The sequence below is a fragment of the Bombina bombina genome, chromosome 1, assembly GCF_027579735.1.
Source record: "Bombina bombina isolate aBomBom1 chromosome 1, aBomBom1.pri, whole genome shotgun sequence".
Classification (NCBI taxonomy): domain Eukaryota; kingdom Metazoa; phylum Chordata; class Amphibia; order Anura; family Bombinatoridae; genus Bombina; species Bombina bombina.
In genome coordinates, this window is record NC_069499.1 from 1,422,599,434 (window position 1) to 1,422,621,251 (window position 21,818).

Genomic DNA, 21,818 nt, shown 5'->3' on the forward strand with positions numbered 1-21,818 from the left:
GGAGGAGCTATATAGCAGCTCTGCTGGGTGAATCCTCTTGCACTTCCTGTTGGGGAGGAGTTAATATCCCATAAGTAATGGATGATCCGTGGACTGGATACACCTCAAGAGAAATAAATTTATCAGGTAAGCATAAATTATGTTTTTCTATAAAAAAGTTTTATATACATTTTATTTTGTTTTCATTGTAGTGTAAAACTTATCTGTCAATCATTTAATAAAGCCTGCTCCCCTGCATCCACTGTTCAAGATTTAGGTTCGGGCTGCTTGTGTGCCGATTTGGCATGCCCATTTCTTTCTTTTTTTTGCGCACGTTCAGGATATCTCAGGCGATTATTTAAATTTTGAATGCACTAATCTACCTCCGCTGTCAAACCAAGCTATGAGGTAAATCGTGAAGTGCTCGGCCAAAACTGATTTTTTTTTTATTACGGAACAAGTGCGCATGAACAAATGAGATTCAGCAAATTAATGACTACTGCAGCAGTGTGCATCCTTTAAAACACAATGGCGCGACAGATGCTGGGCTTAGGAAACACATTTTCAGGTAGGGGGCAGTCCTAGCAAGAGGCACAATTATAAAATTAAAATGTAGCTTTATAATAATTATTTAGAAAAGTTGAAAGATTTTTTTTAACGTTTACTGTCCCTTTAAAGCAGTGGTCTCAAAGTACAGGTCCTGGGGCCATATGCGTCCCTCAACATAGTTTAATATGGCCCTCCCTTGTTTATTAGGTAAATTATTCATTTAACCCCATTAATTTTTTTAAGGGTTCTAAGAGGTGTAACAAGTTGATGTTCTATATAGACAAGATAACTATAAATATAAGCATACATACTCCATTTTCTAATTTTTCTATCACTTTTGGCGGCACCACTATCTCCCCATCATCCCAAGTTTGCTGCCTTGGAGTCACACTTGATTCAAATCTGTCTTTCGTTCCCCAAATCCAATTGCTCTCTTCATCCTGCCGCAACCACCTACGCAATAGCTCCAAAATTTGTCTGTTGCTGAGTGCTGAAACTAACAGCTAAACCACTCTCTGGTAATTTCCCGACTTGACTACTGTCTAACCTACTAACTGGCCTCCCTCTCTCCCACCTCTCTCCCCTTCAATCCATCCTAAATGCATCTGCCAGGCTAATCCACCTCTCCCAATGCTCTGTTTCTGCTGCACCTCTCTGTGAGTGCCTTCTCTGGCTCCCCATTTACAGCAAAGTCAAATTCAAAATTCTCACTCTGACCTACAAAGCCCTCACCAATTATGCCCCACCCTACCTGTCCTCACTCATCAACAAATATACTCCAGCCCGCCACCTAAGATATAACATCCACCTGCTCCTTGTATCCTCTACCATCACCTTCTCTCATGCTAGACTACATGACTTCTCTCGTTTGTCACCAACCCTCTGGAACGCACTTCCTCAAGCTGTCAGACTTTCCCCTAACCTCTCCTCCTTTAAACGTTCCCTAAAGACCTTTTTTGTTCAGAGAAGCTTATCACCCAACTCGGTAACAAATTAATTTCACTTACCTAACAGTTGACCTCATCTAACTCCTCACTAATATCATTCTCACCTTTGCAGTCCCCACCTCCTGTTCCCCATCCTCCTACCCATCTAAATTGTAAGTTCCCACGGGAATAGGGTCCTCAATTCCCCTGTATTTGTCTGTAAAATGTTGTCTTTTATTGTATTGTTTCTCCATTGTCCTTTGTACCCATGGGCAGCGCTGCGGAATCTGTTGGTGCTTTATAAATAAAGAATACTAATAATACATTGTCCAGTGTAGATTCCCTTTATGCACTGCTTGGATAAATGTCACTATTTATTCAGAATGATCACCTCACTTGGCACTCACAAGATAAATATACACTATGTATGTCTATTGTGAACTACAGCTACTATGGGCTACCATTCACTACTACCTGGGTAAATGTAACTTCCAGTTTCTAGTATATCTAGTTCTAGAACACTCACTCTGTTTAAGTGGCCCCCATGGGAGAAGAACACTTGGCCATAGGCCCCCTGGATACAATGAGCTTGATACCCCTGCTGTAAAGATATTAGAAATACCTGCACTAAACAGATTTATATGGAGTGTGAGGGTTTTGCAGCAAGAAGCAGACTGGGTGGGATAAGTGATTCTTATCTTCTAAAATTTCTCACTGATTTCTTGGTAAATGCTCATATTAATTAAGGAAATGACCTTTGGGTGCAGTCACACTTTGCCTAGATGTGTTTATTTTATAAATATTACAGTTCACAGAGTGCATAGTTACGTCATGCATAATAATCCAGCTGTGCAAAGCTGGAACTGACTTTCCAGCTAGTGATGTCAGGCTCAGCACCAACAGCCAATCTAAGGAATATTGTAATCTAATAATAAAATATTCTTATTTGCAAGAGCATTTAATTAATAATGGGAATTTAAACTCTCTGAGATCAGCTGGGAGAGATTTAGATGAAGTATTTTTAATGTTGGATAACTTAGCTACAATATTATGGCACACACTTACTTTATAGTCTCTGAAACATTACACTTATTTCTTCAATATTTAAACAACTAATATTTAAAAAACAAACAAAAAAAAACCATTTTCATATTCTATTACTCTCAGGCTCATTATGCCAAACATTGTGTTTAGTGTCTTTAAATTAGACCTGGACATCCGGATTCTACCTTTGGCATCCGAATGCAGAGGAAGCCGGCTGCTCATGCCTTTTTTGTCTCTTTTTTTTGTTTCTGCATTTATTCTTGTGAAATTGCAACACACTACGATCTGTGCAAATCCAGATTGTAGTATATTGCCTTTTTAACAAGAATAAATGTGGTACTGAAAAAAAGAGCTGGCGGCACGAGCAGCTGCCTTCCTCTGCATTCAGATGCTAATGAACCCTCTGCAGGGTTGGGCAGCCTGACTCTCCCCCTACCAATGCCACTACCCCTGATTTCCCAACACACACACCCACAGAGGGACTAGCGACCTGGAGTACATACTACAGTTTTTCTGAGGTTGTCTCTGTACAGGGCACGCTACAGCCAGTCTCACATTTAACCTTACATCGCCTTCTGATTGGCCTCTTCATGATCGGACAGGAGCATTAATTGCACTACTCGTTTTTTTTGTCTTTTTGTTTGTTTTTTGTTTTTTTTTTTTATCCCTGGGCTTTTGTGAAATAACAAAGCCCTGGAAAATTCAAAATGACAGTTTTAAATACTTTTAAAACATTTATTTTGTAGGTCCATTTTTTGCATTGCAGTATTTAACTGCTGATTTATAAACAATGCAAATATAACAATGTGTTGCTTTTTATCGGAATAACACATGTGCCTAGAACACACAAAACGCTCTCCTCACTCAGTTTACTCATCCTTACTCTTAAACCACTGTCCACACTTGTACTGTATATTGTATTCCTTGTTGCTTTGTATGCAAAAAAGGGTTGCTATGAGGTATATGGGATCTTATGTGACCTGCAAAATTTTAACTTTTCTAAATAATAATGTTATAATTGGAAAATCTTAATTGGTTCTACAATTTGCAACAATTCCCCTTTTCAAAATGCCAACATGTCAGACTGTGCATTAGTCTGGGTCACTTTTACTATTTATATTAGTTGGTGACTGCAGTGTGTACGGAGTGTGGAGTAGTGCTCCTTTAAGCAGACATCCAGCACTGAAACTATTTAATCCAACCACCACGCTGTTTTTCTTTTGTTTTGTTACTCTTCAGCTCTCTCCTGGCATTAATCCATCTGGCCAGTGTCTAGTTGACTGAAAATAGCAGAGTATTTATGTGTGCGGCTATTGTCCTCAGGAGCTGCGTACCAGGCGCTCAGAGCTAAAGTGGATTCCTTTCCCTGATATCAGCAATTTATCTGTGCTGGCACAGATTTTCACTTCAGTCTTCTGTTCTGGTTTTCTGCGCCTTACAGAAGTTAGCCCCTCTGCTACATACTGAAATGTCATTTCGGAAGCCTTGTGACATTTTAATTGTTCACCTTTTCCCTAAGAGAAGGCGGTGCATTGAATTATAGCTCAGTACGTTTGAAGACTATAAATATTATCTGATTTAATTCAGAATGAAAAAATGTGAACATTCTAAATCCTGTAGACTAAATATGAAACTCCATCACCAACCCCTGGAATATTAATCGATTTATGAGCACTGCTAAGGAAGGGTTAATTCTTAGTTCCTCCATAGCAGGATAAAAAATAGAATAATTGTAGCTTATCTAGATGGTACTTAAAGGGACAGTATACAGTATACACTAATTTTTTCTTTGCATAAATGTTTTGTATATGATCTATTTATATAGCCCATAAAGTTTTTTTTGTTTTTTTTAAATATATAGTTTTGCTTATTTTTAAATAACATTGCTCTGATTTTCAGACTCCTAACCAAGCCCCAAAGTTTTATGAGAATACCGTCGGATACCTACTTCAGCTTGCTTCTGTTTGTGTAAAGGGTCTTTTTATATGCAAAAGAAGGGGAAGGGGGAGGGTCTTATTTCCCACTTGCAGTGGGCTTTCCAGCTACCTTTTCAACAGAGTAAATTTTTAAACAGTTTTATACTGGATTTTTATATCGGTATCTGTGCATCTTATTCTTTATAGTAGTGTCTATTACATGCACTTATATGAAAATGAGTGTATACTGTCCCTTTAATCATTTACTGGATAAGCTGTTTATTAATGCCAATAACACTTATTATTCGATCCTAAACATTTTAATTGTTTCTTAATATATGCTGTAGACAATATTGTGGTTTTTGTTTTTTTATCTAAACTTAAAAGTTGACGTTTGTTATTATTTTTCCATACACTTTACATAAATTTTAATTATGGAATACTTTCTTAGCATTAATAATCCATCTGTCATTACAATCTACTTAATTCTGACTTTTGTCACAGCTTAAAGCAGTGTGTTTTTCTTTTGTTTTTTGTGCATTATTAATTTTTTTTGCCTACAAGAGGTTTATAAATAGCTTGTCTGGAGTTAGATTCTTAGGATAGGCTTAGAGAGGTTTAAGAGTTGGGGATGTAGTATTAAAGCTATTAACTGGTATAAAATGTCATTAGTGATAAGGTGTCTCAAGGAGACTTGATTTTGATATAATTTTTTTGGCTGGTTCACACAATTTTAGATTCATAGACATTTATTAGTATCACTTAATATGCCTCTTGCTTTGATTTACAGGTCGTCTGAACTGGTGGGCACAAGTGGACCCAACCTATCAGAAGCTTCTTCCCTTGGTAACCACAGGTGATGGGAATTGCTTGCTGCATGCAGCATCTTTAGGTAAGGTTATAGGACAGCCAAAACGGTTGGATGGAGACCAAATGTTTTCTAGGGAAAGTTCTGATTTGCTTTTGTTTTACTAGGAATGTGGGGATTTCATGACCGAGACTTGATGCTTCGCAAATCACTCTATAATTTAATGGAGAAAGGTGTAGAGAAGGAAGCCCTCAAGCGAAGGTGGAGGTTCCAGCAAACCATGCAAAATAAAGAGGTATCCTAATTTTTAAACGCCTCTCTGTGTTCACAGAGAGATTTGTAGAAAAGAGTAATACACAGATAAAGTAGATTGTATTACAAGAGTGTTTTGTCTGGTATTTTAATCACCTAAAGAGTATATACCAGTTGTTTGATTCAAACTACCAAAAACTGACCCTAAATATTTGCAAATTCTCATCTCAGTGGCATTGGCCACAGCAGATAAGGTAACCTAAGTTACAACTTGGCAGCTCCCATTGTTTTATAGACACTAAAACTTTACATTTATTTTGTCAATATTTAAATAGCTAATGAAACATTAAAAAATACATCTACGTGTTATTCTCAGACTAATCGTTTCTGTCATTTATTTAGTGTTTAATGTCCTTTTAAGAATTATTTAAGTAAAATGTTTTGTCATCTGACAAATTGCTTGCTACCAGTGTAATTGACTGGTAGCTGTTTAGTTTTGGTCATCAGAAAGGTGACAAAACCTTAAGTGAAACCTATGCCATTACAGTGATAGTGGCGTTATAGTGGCGACAAATAAAAAACCTGGATGTACAGTGTCCTAATACTTAACATCCTATATTATAAAAGACAAGAGTTTGTCTGAAGCCGTCATGCGCAGTTCAGACAAACTCTTGCAGCTGATCGCACGCGCACCCACCCGGCAGCAGCGCGAGGACCCGGCAGCACAGCTGATCAGTGAAACAAAGGAGAGAGAGCGACAGAGAGAGAGAGAGAGCGAGAGAGAGAGAGCGAGAGAGAGCGAGAGAGAGAGAGAGCGAGAGAGAGAGAGAGCGAGAGAGAGCGAGAGAGAGAGAGAGCGAGAGAGAGAGAGAGCGAGAGAGAGAGAGAGCGAGAGAGAGAGAGAGCGAGAGAGAGAGAGAGCGAGAGAGAGAGAGCGAGAGAGAGAGAGCGAGAGAGAGAGAGCGAGAGAGAGAGAGCGAGAGAGAGAGAGCGAGAGAGAGAGAGCGAGAGAGAGAGAGCGAGAGAGAGAGAGCGAGAGAGAGAGAGCGAGAGAGAGAGAGCGAGAGAGAGAGAGCGAGAGAGAGAGAGCGAGAGAGAGAGAGCGAGAGAGAGAGAGCGAGAGAGAGAGAGCGAGAGAGAGAGAGCGAGCGAGAGAGAGAGCGAGAGAGAGAGCGAGAGAGAGAGCGAGAGAGAGCGAGAGAGAGCGAGAGAGAGCGAGAGAGAGCGAGAGAGAGGAGAGAGAGGAGAGAGAGGAGAGAGCGCGAGAGAGAGAGAGAGCGCGCGCGAGAGAGAGAGAGAGCGCGCGAGAGAGAGAGAGCGCGCGAGAGAGAGAGAGCGCGCGAGAATGAATGAATATTAAATATAACACACCACGGCCCGTGTGAACGGGCTTTAGGACTAGTATATGTATAATATATGATGAATGTTTATTGAATGCATCTGCTGTCTGTATTAAAGGGACAGTAAAGTCAAAATGATACTTAAATTGACTGGATAGAGTATGCAATTTTAAACAACTTTCCAATTTCTTTTTTTATATCAATTTTACCTAGTTTTTTTGGTATTCATTGTTAGAGTACTCCTAGGTGAGCTCAGGTGCGTGCACATCTTTAGTCATCTGGCAGCAGTGTTTGCAACATTGTTTATTGCAGTATTATACAATGTTGCAAATAATGCTGCCATAAACTGCTAAAGACGTGCACACACCTAAGCTCTTATCAGCCTACCTAGGTTTATGATTCAATCAGGATAACGAGAAAAAAAGCAAATTTCATAATTAAAGAAAACAGGAAAGTTGTTTAAAATTGCACGTTCTATCTGAATAATGAATTTTCAATTTTGACTTTAGTTTCCCTTTAAAAATCATCTGGCTCTTTGTAATGTTTTGCTGTCTACATGTCTGCACCTTTGCTAACCACTTTGTATTTACTGAAGCAGAGTAGTAAATGTTGACAATCTTGTTCCTGTTATTTTGCCAATGACCAGATGAATTCAGCCCTGATACACGGTATGTTATCAAATGTTTATTAGAAAATGGTAACCTCTTGGTTTATGCCTTTTTTGTAGTCTGGTCTTGTGTATACGGAGGAGGAGTGGCTGAAAGAATGGAATGATTTAATCAAGTTGGCATCCAGCGAGCCTAGAATGCATTATGGTACAAACGGAGGCAACTGTGGAGGGTAAGTCATTTACACAAACCTAAGGAAATACAGATCCCTGCTTTGCCCTGGCTGTAATGGCCTTTTATTTGATGGCGTATGATAAATCTTGATAGCCCTAAACATTCTGGGATACAATATTCCAGTAGTTGTTTAAGTTGTGATATCTCAGTTTAACAGCATAAAAGACTCTCAAGAAGCTATGAACTCTTTACCCCCATAATGCTCTGTATTTGGTCATAGACATAGACCTAATTTGCCTGCAATATATGTGGGTGACAAGCTCACTTTTATTTCATGCGTTGTGTAATATCTAGCTAATAAATAGCAAACATATGTTTTCTAAATCCTCTTGATGCTAGTTTGTAGTTTATTTTCTTCTGTTAAGTGTGATCAGTCCACGGGTCATCATTACTTCTGGGATATTACTCCTCCCCAACAGGAAGTGCAAGAGGATTCACCCAGCAGAGTTGCATATAGCCCCTCCCCTCTACGTCACCCCCAGTCATTCTCTTGCACCCAACGACTAGATAGGATGTGTGAGAGGACTATGGTGATTTTATTTAGTTTATTTCTTCAATCAAAAGTTTGTTATTTTTTAATAGCACCGGAGCGTGTTATTCCTTCTCTGGTAGAGTTTGAAGAAGAATCTACCAGAGATTTTACTATGATTTTAGCCGGAGTAGTTAAGATCATATTGCTGTTTCTCGGCCATCTGAGGAGAGGTAAACTTCAGATCAGGGGACAGCGGGCAGTTTAATCTGCAAAGAGGTATGTAGCAGTTTTTATTTTCTGACAATGGAATTGATGAGAAAATCCTGCCATACCGACATAAAAATATCATGTATGTATTTTTACATTTGAGTATTCTAGGGAATGGTACTTCACTGGAATTACACTGTGTATATAAACCTTAGCCTATTTGGTTTTTACTAATTTATGTTAAACGTTTTTGCTGGAATGTAAAATCGTTTTCATTTTCTGAGGTACTAGGTGAATAAAATGTTTGGGCACTATTTTTCCACTTGGCAGTTGCTTTTTCTAATTATGACAGTTTACTAATCTCTCTCACTGTTGTGTGTGAGGGGGAGGGACCTTTTTTTGGCGCTTTTTGCTACGCATCAAAAATTTCAGTCAGAAGCTCATTGTTTTTTTCCTGCATGTTCCGGTTTATCTTTACAGAACTCAGGGGTCTTCAAAGCTTGTTTGAGGGAAGTAATCTAACAGAGCTGTGAGATTGTAGTTGACTGTGATTAAAAACGTTATTCTTTAACTTTTTTATGCCATCAGGGTTAGTTATTCTTTGCTAATGGGAACAAGCCTTTGCTAAAATTGTGTTTTGTTTTGCAAAGTTTATTGATTTCAACTGTTATATATCTTTCTGTGCTTCTTAGGCACAATACGTTTTTTCATTGTATTTTACTTGAATAATTTTTCCAAGTTGCAAGTTTAGTTGCTAGTGTGTTAAACATGTCTGATTCAGAGGATGAGACCTGTACTATTTGTAATAACGCCAAAGTGGAGCCCAATAGAAATTTATGTACTAACTGTATTGATGCTACTTTAAATAAAAGTCAATCTGTACAAATTGAACAAATTTCACCAAATAACGAGGGGAGAGTTATGCCGACTAACTCGCCTCACGTGACAGTACCTGCATCTCCCGCTCGGGAGGTGCGCGATATGGCGACGCCCGGTACATCTGGGCGGCAATTACAAATAACACTACAGGATATGGCTACTGTTATGACGCAAGTTTTGGCTAAATTACCAGAACTAAGAGGCAAGCGCGATCACTCTGGGGTGAGAACAGAGTGCGCTGATAATGCTAGGGCCATGTCAGATACTGCGTCACAACTTGCAGAGCATGAGGACGGAGAGCTTCATTCTGCGGCTGACGGTTCTGATCCAAACAGATTGGATTCAGACATTTCAAATTTTAAATTTAAGCTGGAAAACCTCCGTGTATTACTAGGGGAGGTGTTAGCGGCTCTGAATGATTGTAACACAGTTGCAATACCAGAGAAAATGTGCAGGTTGGATAAATATTTTGCTGTACCAACAAGTACTGACGTTTTTCCTATACCTAAGAGACTAAATGAAATTATTACTAAGGAGTGGGATAGACCCGGTGTGCCGTTCTCACCCCCTCCGATATTTAGAAAGATGTTTCCAATAGACACCACCACACGGGACTTATGGCAAACGGTCCCTAAGGTGGAGGGAGCAGTTTCTACTTTAGCTAAGCGTACCACTATCCCGGTAGAGGATAGCTGCGCCTTTTCAGATCCGATGGATAAAAAGTTAGAGGGTTACCTTAAGAAAATGTTTGTTCAACAAGGTTTTATATTACAACCCCTTGCATGCATTGCGCCGGTCTCGGCTGCAGCGGCATTCTGAATTGAGTCTCTGGAAGAGAACCTTAGTTCAGCTACGCTGGACGACATTTCGGACAGGCTTAGAATACTTAAGCTAGCTAATTCATTCATTTCGGAAGCCGTAGTACATTTAACTAAACTTACGGCTAAGAATTCCGGATTCGCCATTCAGGCGCGCAGAGCACTGTGGCTAAAATCCTGGTCAGCTGATGTAACTTCTAAGTCCAAATTACTTAATATACCTTTCAAAGGGCAGACCTTATTTGGGCCCGGATTGAAAGAAATTATCGCTGACATTACAGGAGGTAAGGGCCACGCCCTGCCTCAAGACAAAGCCAGACCTAAGGCTAGACAGTCTAATTTTCGTTCCTTTCGGAATTTCAAAGCAGGAGCAGCGTCAACTTCCACTGCTCCAAAACAAGAAGGAGCTGGTGCTCGCGTCAGACAAGGCTGGAGACCTAACCAGTCCTGGAACAAGGGCAAGCAGGCCAGGAAACCTGCTACTGCCACTAAAACAGCATGAATTGAGAGCCCCCGATCCGGGATCGGATCTAGTGGGGGGCAGACTTTCTCTCTTCGCCCAGGCTTGGGCAAGAGATGTCCAGGATCCCTGGGCGCTAGAGATAATATCTCAGGGATACCTTCTGGACTTCAAATACTCTCCTCCAAGAGAGAGATTTCATCTGTCAAGGTTGTCAACAAACCAAACAAAGAAAGAAGCGTTTCTACGCTGCGTACAGGAACTTTTGTTAATGGGAGTAATCCATCCAGTTCCACGATCGGAACAGGGACAAGGGTTTTACTCAAATCTGTTTGTGGTTCCCAAAAAAGAGGGAACTTTCAGACCAATCCTGGATTTAAAGATCCTAAACAAATTCCTAAGAGTTCCATCGTTCAAAATGGAGACTATTCGAACAATTTTACCCATGATCCAAGAAGGTCAGTACATGACCACAGTGGATTTAAAGGATGCTTACCTTCACATACCGACCCACAAAGATCATTACCGGTATCTAAGGTTTGCCTTTCTAGACAGGCATTACCAGTTTGTAGCTCTTCCATTCGGATTGGCTACGGCTCCAAGAATCTTCACAAAGGTTCTGGGTGCTCTTCTAGCGGTACTAAGACCGCGAGGAATTTCGGTAGCTCCGTACCTAGACGACATTCTGATACAAGCTTCCAAACTGCCAAGTCTCATACAGAGTTAGTACTGGCATTTCTAAGGTCGCATGGATGGAAGGTGAACGAAAAGAAGAGTTCTCTCTTTCCACTCACAAGAGTTCCCTTCCTGGGGACTCTTATAGATTCTGTAGAAATGAAAATTTACCTGACAGAAGACAGGTTAACAAAACTTCAAAGTGCATGCCGTGTCCTTCATTCCATTCAACACCCGTCAGTGGCTCAATGCATGGAGGTAATCGGTTTAATGGTAGCGGCAATGGACATAATACCCTTTGCACGCCTACACCTCAGACCGCTGCAATTGTGCATGCTAAGTCAGTGGAATGGGGATTACTCAGACTTGTCCCCTTCTCTGAATCTGGATCAAGAGACCAGAAATTCTCTTCTATGGTGGCTTTCTCGGCCACATCTGTCCAGGGGGATGCCATTCAGCCGGCCAGACTGGACAATTGTAACAACAGACGCCAGCCTACTAGGTTGGGGCGCCGTCTGGAATTCTCTGAAGGCTCAGGGACAATGGAATCAGGAGGAGAGTCTCCTACCAATAAACATTCTGGAATTGAGAGCAGTTCTCAATGCCCTTCTGGCTTGGCCCCAGTTGACAACTCGGGGGTTCATCAGGTTTCAGTCGGACAACATCACGACTGTAGCCTACATCAACCATCAGGGAGGGACAAGAAGCTCCCTAGCAATGATGGAAGTATCAAAGATAATTCGCTGGGCAGAGTCTCACTCTTGCCACCTGTCAGCAATCCACATCCCGGGAATGGAGAACTGGGAGGCGGATTTCTTAAGTCGTCAGACTTTTCATCCGGGGGAGTGGGAACTTCATCCGGAGATCTTTGCCCAAATACTTCAACGTTGGGGCAAACCAGAGATAGATCTCATGGCGTCTCGACAGAATGCCAAGCTTCTTCGTTACGGATCCAGATCCAGGGATCCAGGAGCAGTCCTGATAGATGCCCTGACAGCACCTTGGGACTTCAGGATGGCTTACGTGTTTCCACCCTTCCCGTTACTTCCTCGATTGATTGCCAGAATCAAACAGGAGAGAGCATCAGTGATTCTAATAGCACCTGCATGGCCACGCAGGACTTGGTATGCAGACCTGGTGGACATGTCATCCTGTCCACCTTGGTCTCTACCTCTGAAACAGGACCTTCTAATACAGGGTCCTTTCAAACATCAAAATCTAACTTCTCTGAAGCTGACTGCTTGGAAATTGAACGCTTGATTTTATCAAGACGTGGGTTTTCTGAGTCAGTTATTGATACCTTAATACAGGCCAGGAAGCCTGTTACCAGAAGGATTTACCATAAGATATGGCGTAAATACCTATATTGGTGTGAATCCAAAGGTTACTCTTGGAGTAAGGTTAGGATTCCTAGAATACTGTCTTTTCTACAAGAAGGTTTAGAAAAGGGTTTATCTGCTAGTTCATTAAAGGGACAGATTTCAGCTCTGTCCATTCTGTTACACAAACGTCTGTCAGAAGTGCCAGACGTTCAGGCTTTTTGTCAGGCTTTGGCCAGGATTAAGCCTGTGTTTAAAACTGTTGCTCCACCATGGAGTTTAAACCTTGTTCTTAATGTTTTACAGGGCGTTCCGTTTGAACCCCTTCATTCCATTGATATAAAGTTGTTATCTTGGAAAGTTCTATTTTTAATGGCTATTTCCTCGGCTCGAAGAGTCTCTGAGTTATCAGCCTTACATTGTGATTCTCCTTATTTGATTTTTCATTCGGATAAGGTAGTTCTGCGTACTAAACCTGGGTTCTTACCTAAGGTAGTCTCTAACAGGAATATCAATCAAGAGATTGTTGTTCCATCTTTGTGCCCAAATCCTTCTTCGAAGAAGGAACGTCTTCTGCACAATCTGGACGTAGTTCGTGCCCTAAAGTTTTACTTACAGGCAACTAAGGAATTTCGACAAACGTCTTCTCTGTTTGTCGTTTACTCTGGTCAGAGGAGAGGTCAAAAGGCTTCTGCTACCTCTCTTTCTTTTTGGCTTCGCAGCATAATTCGTTTAGCTTATGAGACTGCTGGACAGCAGCCTCCTGAAAGAATTACAGCTCATTCTACTAGAGCTGTGGCTTCCACTTGGGCCTTCAAGAATGAGGCCTCTGTTGAACAGATTTGCAAGGCTGCAACTTGGTCTTCGCTTCATACTTTTTCCAAATTTTACAAATTTGACACTTTTGCTTCCTCGGAGGCTATTTTTGGGAGAAAGGTTCTTCAGGCAGTGGTTCCTTCTGTATAAAGAGCCTGCCTATCCCTCCCGTCATCCGTGTACTTTTGCTTTGGTATTGGTATCCCAGAAGTAATGATGACCCGTGGACTGATCACACTTAACAGAAGAAAACATAATTTATGCTTACCTGATAAATTCCTTTCTTCTGTAGTGTGATCAGTCCACGGCCCGCCCTGTTTTTAAGGCAGGTAATTATTTTTAAATTATACTCCAGTCACCACTACACCCTTGGTTCCTCCTTTCTCGTTGGTCCTTGGTCGAATGACTGGGGGTGACGTAGAGGGGAGGGGCTATATGCAACTCTGCTGGGTGAATCCTCTTGCACTTCCTGTTGGGGAGGAGTAATATCCCAGAAGTAATGATGACCCGTGGACTGATCACACTACAGAAGAAAGGAATTTATCAGGTAAGCATAAATTATGTTTTTGTCCAATATATTGCTTTTCACATGCTGTAATGGTGTCATATTCAGAACCAGTGGGTATTTACTTTTTTATGTTTCTAGGTCCGTAAAGGGACTCTAAAGGCAAACTTAAACTTTCGTTATTCAGATAGAGCATGCGATTTTAAGATTTTCCAGTTTACTTCCATTATTAAAGGGACATTATACACTCATTTTTTCTTTGCATACATATTTTGCAGATGATCTATTTATATAGCCCATAAAGTTTATTTTTTTTTTTAAATGTATAGTTTTGCTTATTTTTAAATAACATTGCTCTGATTTTCAGACTCCTAACCAAGCCCCAAAGTTTTATGTGAATACTGTCAGCTACCTTCTCCAGCTTGCTACTGTTTGTGTAAAGGGTCTTTTCATATGCAAAAGGTGGGGGAGGGGGGGGGTTCTTATTTCACACTTGCAGTGGGCTTTCCAGCACAAAGCTAAACTGTGAGATTCTAAGTAAGTTTTTAAACAGTTTTATACTGGATTTTTATATCAGTATCTGTGTATCTTGTTCTTTATAGTAGTGTCTATTACATGCAGTTATATGAAAATGAGTGTATACTGTCCCTTTAAATGTGCACAATCTTTTTATATGCACACTTTCTGAGGCAGCAGCTCCTACTGAGTATGTGCAACATTTCACAGTATATATGCATATGCCTTTGTAATTGGCTGATGGCTGTTACATAATACAGGAGGAGGGGAAAATGGAAGTCATTTTTTAAATTTGTCAGAAACAAAATCTACTACTCATATGTGCTATTACATTGTCTTTCTTTTATGTATTGTTGATTATACAGTCTTTTAATTATTCTGTAAATAAACCACCTCCAGTACTATTGCACCTATTTAGAGTAATGTAGTGAGGGCTGTAGACATTATTTTGTAGCCATGTTTTACTAAGAGGTTGTGACCCTTCTAAGTAACAATTACTCTTTCTGCAAGGATTATGTTTCCAAATAATGTCTTCCTATTGTTCTGCTGTCCCATTAGGATCTCCCTGTGCACCATATGAATACTTATCTGCTTACAACAAAATCACTATTCTGCAGCCTTTTGCACATACGTTTTGTGGGTTCAGAACCTTAATACATATAGCGTTATCACACAGGGCCAGGACACCTGGCTTTGGAACATAGAAAAAAAGGAAACGTTGATTTTGCTACTTCAGTTTGCTCTTCAAACACATGCTAGCAGTGCACTGAGCTGGGGGATGCCCCCTTTATGCCTGCACTGCTTCTCACTTCTTTCTTATGCTGCAGAAATGTGCAGTAGTTACTCCTGGGCAGTTTGTCTTGGGTGTTTGTCTCTCAGGCATGTCCCTACATAGTGGGTAGATTTGATTCTGTAATTAGGTGGTTTGTTATGGTCACCACAGTAAAATATTCACATTACAGATACATTTTAAGAATAATTCTCAAGTGCTGGGTACATCAGATCTTCCCAATACATTATATTTTAAGGGTAAACCTTAGAAGTCTTAAGAGATGTTATTGCCCCCCATGTTGTAAAAGGCATGTGACGAGGTTCCTTCAATGTGTACGGGCAGTGGACTCTCTCTCAGACGAGTGTGTAATGCCGACCCCTTCTCTTGGACGACCAATCTTGTGGTAGAAGGGCCTGTCAGTCACCCCAAATGAAAGTGTTCAGGGTGATTGCTCTCCGCCACAACAGAAGTGGCAGAGATTTATAACCGCTGCTTTTTATATTGCTGGAAGCATGTGCGAACCTGCCCTGCAACGGCTCTGAAACAGCTTATGCTGCTTAGTACATGGAGCTCATTGTCTGTAGTATATGTAGTATATTTATTATTTGTAGGTTTTTTTCTTCTTTCTTAAATTTGTTTATTTTATTTAAAGAATCGCAATATTGCTTGTTGGCTAGAAGAGTGTCATAGTTTGCCAGTTCTAAATCTTTTTGCCTCCAAAATCCAAATTGTAAGCTCTTTAGTATACAGAGCCCACAATTACTTCTGTCCCGGCCTTCCATTCCTTGTCTGAAGTTCATTTATTGTACCCCCTGTTTAGCACTGAGGAGTCTATTGGAGCATATAATAGCATAAACACCTTGTGATATCACTATCAGTCATAATGTTCAAAGAGTATCAGGTTAATAAAATTGGAGCCTGGATGTTTCAATTTTTATGTTGTGTGACACCAGGTATATTTCTGTCTAAATGTGGTTGTTTTATGTTGGAGCGTTGACATTGAATAAAACTTTTAATGCTCACAGTAATTCTGTTATTTTTTTCTTAGAATATGTAGTTTGTGAACCATTATCAAACTGAGTGACTGTTTATATGGTTCATATTGAAGCTGTGACATGGAGCTCAAACCAAATAAATAAATGGCTTTGTTGACTGGTATTCTTCATTAGAGCCTACAGTGATTAATGTTTCTAGTTGGCCTTTGTCATAGCAAGCAAAAGTAAAGAGATACTAAGCCTCTATCATTCACATGGAAACTTACCAGCAAATGTAGAAAAACTTGAAATGAAAACAAAAAAATATGAAAATTCAAGAGAGTAATGCTTTTTTTTTTTAATAGGCCATTGTTTTGGCTTGCTAAAGTGTCAGTATTTCCATGTAAAACGTGGTGCAGTGATATCCCATTATTGTACAGAACCTACACACACAAAAGGCCTTTGAGCTTTCTGTTTACAAGATTATATTGCTGTTGTATCATACACAGCACGCCATGTTAAATTTAAAGGGACATAAAACCCACACTTTTTCTTTCAGGATTGAGATAGATCATGTGATTTTTAACAAAGTTTTAGCTTACTTCTAATTAGTTTTGTTCTCTCTATACCCTTGTTTGAAAGTGATACCTAGGTAGAGTCAGGAGCTGCCTATTGGTGGCTGCGTATATATGCCTCATGTTATTGGCTCACCCAGTGCATTCAGCTAGCCCCCAATAGTGCATTGCTGCTTCTTCCATAAAGGATTCCAATAGAATGAAGCAAATTAGATAAAAGAAGTAAATTTGAAAGTTGTTTAAAATTATATTCTCTGTCTGATTCATGCAAGAAACATTTTAGGTTTCATGTCCCTTTAAAATGAATCCTGTCACAGTGTGACAAATAGCATTAGCAATAACTACTGCTATTCAAGTACAAAATCTATACATCAGTATTGCAAAATAACCTACAGCATATTATATTAAAAAGTGACTTAAAGTAGAGTCAAAATTAAACATTTATGATTTAGATAGAGCAACAATTTTAAACAATTTTGTAACTTTTATTATTGCATTTGTTTTGTTTTCTTGGCATCCTTTGTTGAAGAGTAAACCTAGGTAGGCTGACAGGAGTTTAGTAGAGTGTAGCTGTCTATGGTGCATGCTCCTGAGCTCACCTAGAATTATTCTTTACTAAGAAGGATACTAAGAGAACTAAGCACATTTGATAATAGAAGCAAATTAGAAAATCGTTTAAAACTGCATGCTCTATCCAATACAGTTACATTTATTTTTGACTTTACTGTCCCTTTAAGTCTTTGTATGTACTGTTGTGTGTCACACTTTATGCACAGCTGTGTATTGTTTTCAGTTGTCTTATACTTGCCCTTACTAATCCATCAGGTTTTATTGTGAATGGACACTAGAGATTCTGTATATGAGCTGTAGAAAACTCCTCCCCTTCATTATATTAGAGTTGCATCTCCTTGTATTCACACACACACACACACACACACACATACATACACACACACACACATACATACACACACACACACATACATACACACACACACACATACACACACACACATACACACACACACACACATACATACACACACACACACACATACATACACACACACACACATATACACACACACACACATATACACACACACACACACACACACATATACACACACACACACACACACATATACACACACACACACACACACATATACACACACACACACACACACACACAATTTTTTGGCAGACCAACAAAGAGCAAGCCATGGTTTGGTAGCTTATCAGAATAGACTTTCGTAATGGGGGAGGGAGATTCTATAGAAAAAAGAATTAGAAGCCACTATGGGTAATGGAAATCCCAAATCAGGAAATAGTAAAGACAACATAATATAGGTTTATTGATTTTTTTATTTTAATATTTAATGAAAACAGCTGTGCTTCCTTTTTTAAAAAAAAAAAAAAAACACGTTTTTATTGATAATAGATTTGTTGTATCCTTTTAAATGAAAACAATCATTAAAAGAAGCTACATAGCTTAATCATGAAACAAAAGACTTACTGTTTTTATTCTGTTTGTAGTGTTACTGCTTTGTCCGAGTCTGTCATATCTTTATATGAGTTATACATTATAATGTTTCTGTTGTACATGTAATACTTTAGTATTCCTCCACAGTCCACAACTTCCTCTCAGTTGTTCCAAACGATTGTATAAAAAAATAAATAAAGTTTTGATTCAGAATCATATTATTTCCATGAGACCTTAATGTGTCGTTCATTTAGCCTTGCTTGAAAGAGTAGCCCCACTGTATACGGTCTGCAAATGCCAGATGTTTTTAAAAGGAGGACTTATCTGGTGTGGCTTCACTGTGAAACTGTATGCTTTTTTTTTCGTCTTGTTTTCATTGATAATTGCATATTATTGGAGATGATATTAATTGAAACGCCATAAGTCTGCCCTGATAAGATGATCAGGGTTCTCTGGGTGTTTGGATTACTTTCAGAGTGTGTAATGAAATATTCATAAGACAGGCTGATCAGATCTCTCTCAATTATTTTTCAAGTGTTGAAAGTTCAGAGGAGCCAGTGTACGAGAGCTTGGAAGAGTTCCATGTCTTTGTGCTTGCCCATGTACTGAAGAGGCCCATCGTAGTGGTGGCAGACACAATGCTAAGAGATTCTGGAGGAGAAGGTAAGGCTCTGCTTTAGTTGTCCGCCATCTTGGTGTCCCACACTCTTCACCCCTCTTCACTATAGGCTTTTTCTTTTGTTTCTTACTTTTTCTTATCACTATCTCAGCATTGCTCTTACTCTTATTCCTGTTTGTTTTTAATCTGTCTCCCCACACTCTGTGTAGATTTAAGTAAACAAAAAATTACAAACAAGTGAGATGCAGGCATCTATGCCATAAAGAGAGCCTAGAGGAAAACATACAAAATGTTAAGTAAGCGCAGATCAGGACTTCCTCCTCCACAGACATCCACTTTAATTGGGTGCAATATTGACCACCTGTTTCCTGTAAGTTAATTGCCCTGTATAGAGTAAATGCTAATAACTAGTAACAATAGTTACTGTATTGATTTTGAAGAATGGTGTGGCTGAGTCTATTGGAGATACTAAGAACTGATATCTGACCAATGATATATAATGTTGCATCACCCTATCTCTCTGCTGCTCATGCCAGACCTTACACCAGGAATGTGTACAGTAGATTTTTAAACATATTGGTGATTTAAATTTTATTTTTCATTAGTTTTAATCTTTAAGGGACATCAAACCCAAAAGTTTTCTTTCTTTATTTAGGTAGAACATACGGTTTTAATCAGCTTTCCAGTTTCCTTCTATTGTCAGATTTGCTTCATTCTCTTGGTATCATTTGCTGAAGGAGCAGCAATGCACAACTGGTTTCTAACTGAACACATGGGTGAAACAATGACAATCTGTGGGTATATGTATGTATGTGTGTGTATATATATATATATATATATATATATATATATATATATGCAGCCACCAATCGGCAGCTAGAACCTAGTTTATTTGCTGCGCCTAAGCTTACCTAGATAAACCTTTCAGCAAAGGATAACAAGAAAGCAAATTAAATAATAGATGTAAATTGGAAAGTTGTTTAAAATTGTATGCACTGTCTAAATCATAAATGTCTAACTATGACTTTACTGTCCCTTTAAAGGCTTATTTTCATAGTTACCTGTGTGATTATATTAACTTACCTGATTATGTGTTTACTTGTAGCATTTGCACCTATACCCTTTGGGGGCATCTACCTTCCTCTTGAAGTCCCTGCCAACAAATGCCACAGTTCCCCCCTTGTGCTGGCGTATGACCAGGCTCATTTCTCAGCTCTTGTATCTATGGAGCAGCCGGAAGACAGCAAAGAGCAAGGTAAAATATAGCAAAGCCACTCCTTAACTGTTTCACTAATACACTAGTGAACAGGAGGTAGCAATAATATAAAATATAGCCGCTCCTTAACTGTTTCACTAATACACTAGTGAACAGGAGGTAGCAATAATATAAAATATAGCCGCTCCTTAACTGTTTCACTAATACACTAGTGAACAGGAGGTAGCAATAATATAAAATATAGCCACTCCTTAACTGTTTCACTAATACACTAGTGAACAGTAGGTAGCAATAATATAAAATATAGCCGCTCCTTAACTGTTTCACTAATACACTAGTGACCAGGAGGTTGCAATAATATAAAATGTAGTTACGCCTTAACTGTTTCACCAATACACTAGTGAACAGGAGGTAGCAATAATATAAAATATAGCCACTCCTTAACTGTTTCACTAATACACTAGTGAACAGGAGGTAGCAATAATATAAAATATAGCCGCTCCTTAACTGTTTCACTAATACACTAGTGACCAGGAGGTTGCAATAATATAAAATGTAGTTACGCCTTAACTGTTTCACCAATACACTAGTGAACAGGAGGTATCAATAATATAAAATATAGCCACTCCTTAACTGTTTCACTAATACACTAGTGAACAGGAGGTAGCAATAATATAAAATATAGCCGCTCCTTAACTGTTTCACTAATACACTAGTGACCAGGAGGTTGCAATAATATAAAATGTAGTTACGCCTTAACTGTTTCACCAATACACTAGTGAACAGGAGGTAGCAATAATATAAAATATAGCCACTCCTTAACTGTTTCACTAATACACTAGTGAACAGGAGGTAGCAATAATATAAAATATAGCCGCTCCTTAACTGTTTCACCAATACACTAGTGAACAGGAGGTATCAATAATATAAAATATAGCCGCTCCTTAACTGTTTCACTAATACACTAGTGAACAGGAGGTAGTAATAATATAAAATATAGCCGCTCCTTAACTGTTTCACTAATACACTAGTGAACAGGAGGTAGCAATAATATAAAATATAGCCGCTCCTTAACTGTTTCACCAATACACTAGTGAACAGGAGGTATCAATAATATAAAATATAGCCACTCCTTAACTGTTTCACTAATACACTAGTGAACAGGAGGTAGCAATAATATAAAATATAGCCGCTCCTTAACTGTTTCACCAATACACTAGTGAACAGGAGGTAGTAATAATATAAAATATAGCCACTCCTTAACTGTTTCACCAATACACTAGTGAACAGGAGGTAGCAATAATATAAAATATAGCCGCTCCTTAACTGTTTCACCAATACACTAGTGAATAGGAGGTAGCAATAATATAAAATATAGCCGCTCCTTAACTGTTTCACCAATACACTAGTGAACAGGAGGTAGCAATAATATAAAATATAGCCGCTCCTTAACTGTTTCACCAATACACTAGTGAACAGGAGGTAGCAATAATATAAAATATAGCCGCTCCTTAACTGTTTCACTAATACACTAGTGAACAGGAGGTAGTAATAATATAAAATATAGCCACTCCTTAACTGTTTCACCAATACACTAGTGAACAGGAGGTAGCAATAATATAAAATATAGCCGCTCCTTAACTGTTTCACCAATACACTAGTGAATAGGAGGTAGCAATAATATAAAATATAGCCACTCCTTAACTGTTTCACCAATACACTAGTGAACAGGAGGTAGCAATAATATAAAATATAGCCACTCCTTAACTGTTTCACTAATACACTAGTGAACAGTAGGTAGCAATAATAAAAATAGTGGAAACAGCACACCAAATTTCCTCTTTCAGTGGGGC

At 39.1% G+C, this 21,818-nt stretch overlaps 1 protein-coding gene across 2 annotated transcripts in view; it reads left to right on the plus strand.

Moving 5' to 3' along the window:
* Nucleotides 1-21,818, plus strand: part of OTUD7B (OTU deubiquitinase 7B) — a 103,871-nt gene that overhangs the window by 68,356 nt on the left and 13,697 nt on the right. For both annotated transcript variants that reach the window (XM_053705379.1, XM_053705383.1), the window contains 5 exons: nt 5,205-5,306; nt 5,390-5,517; nt 7,542-7,654; nt 18,666-18,793; nt 19,855-20,004. In XM_053705379.1, the coding sequence (XP_053561354.1) occupies nt 5,205-5,306; nt 5,390-5,517; nt 7,542-7,654; nt 18,666-18,793; nt 19,855-20,004 (621 nt within the window). The remainder of the gene's footprint in view (nt 1-5,204; nt 5,307-5,389; nt 5,518-7,541; nt 7,655-18,665; nt 18,794-19,854; nt 20,005-21,818) is intronic.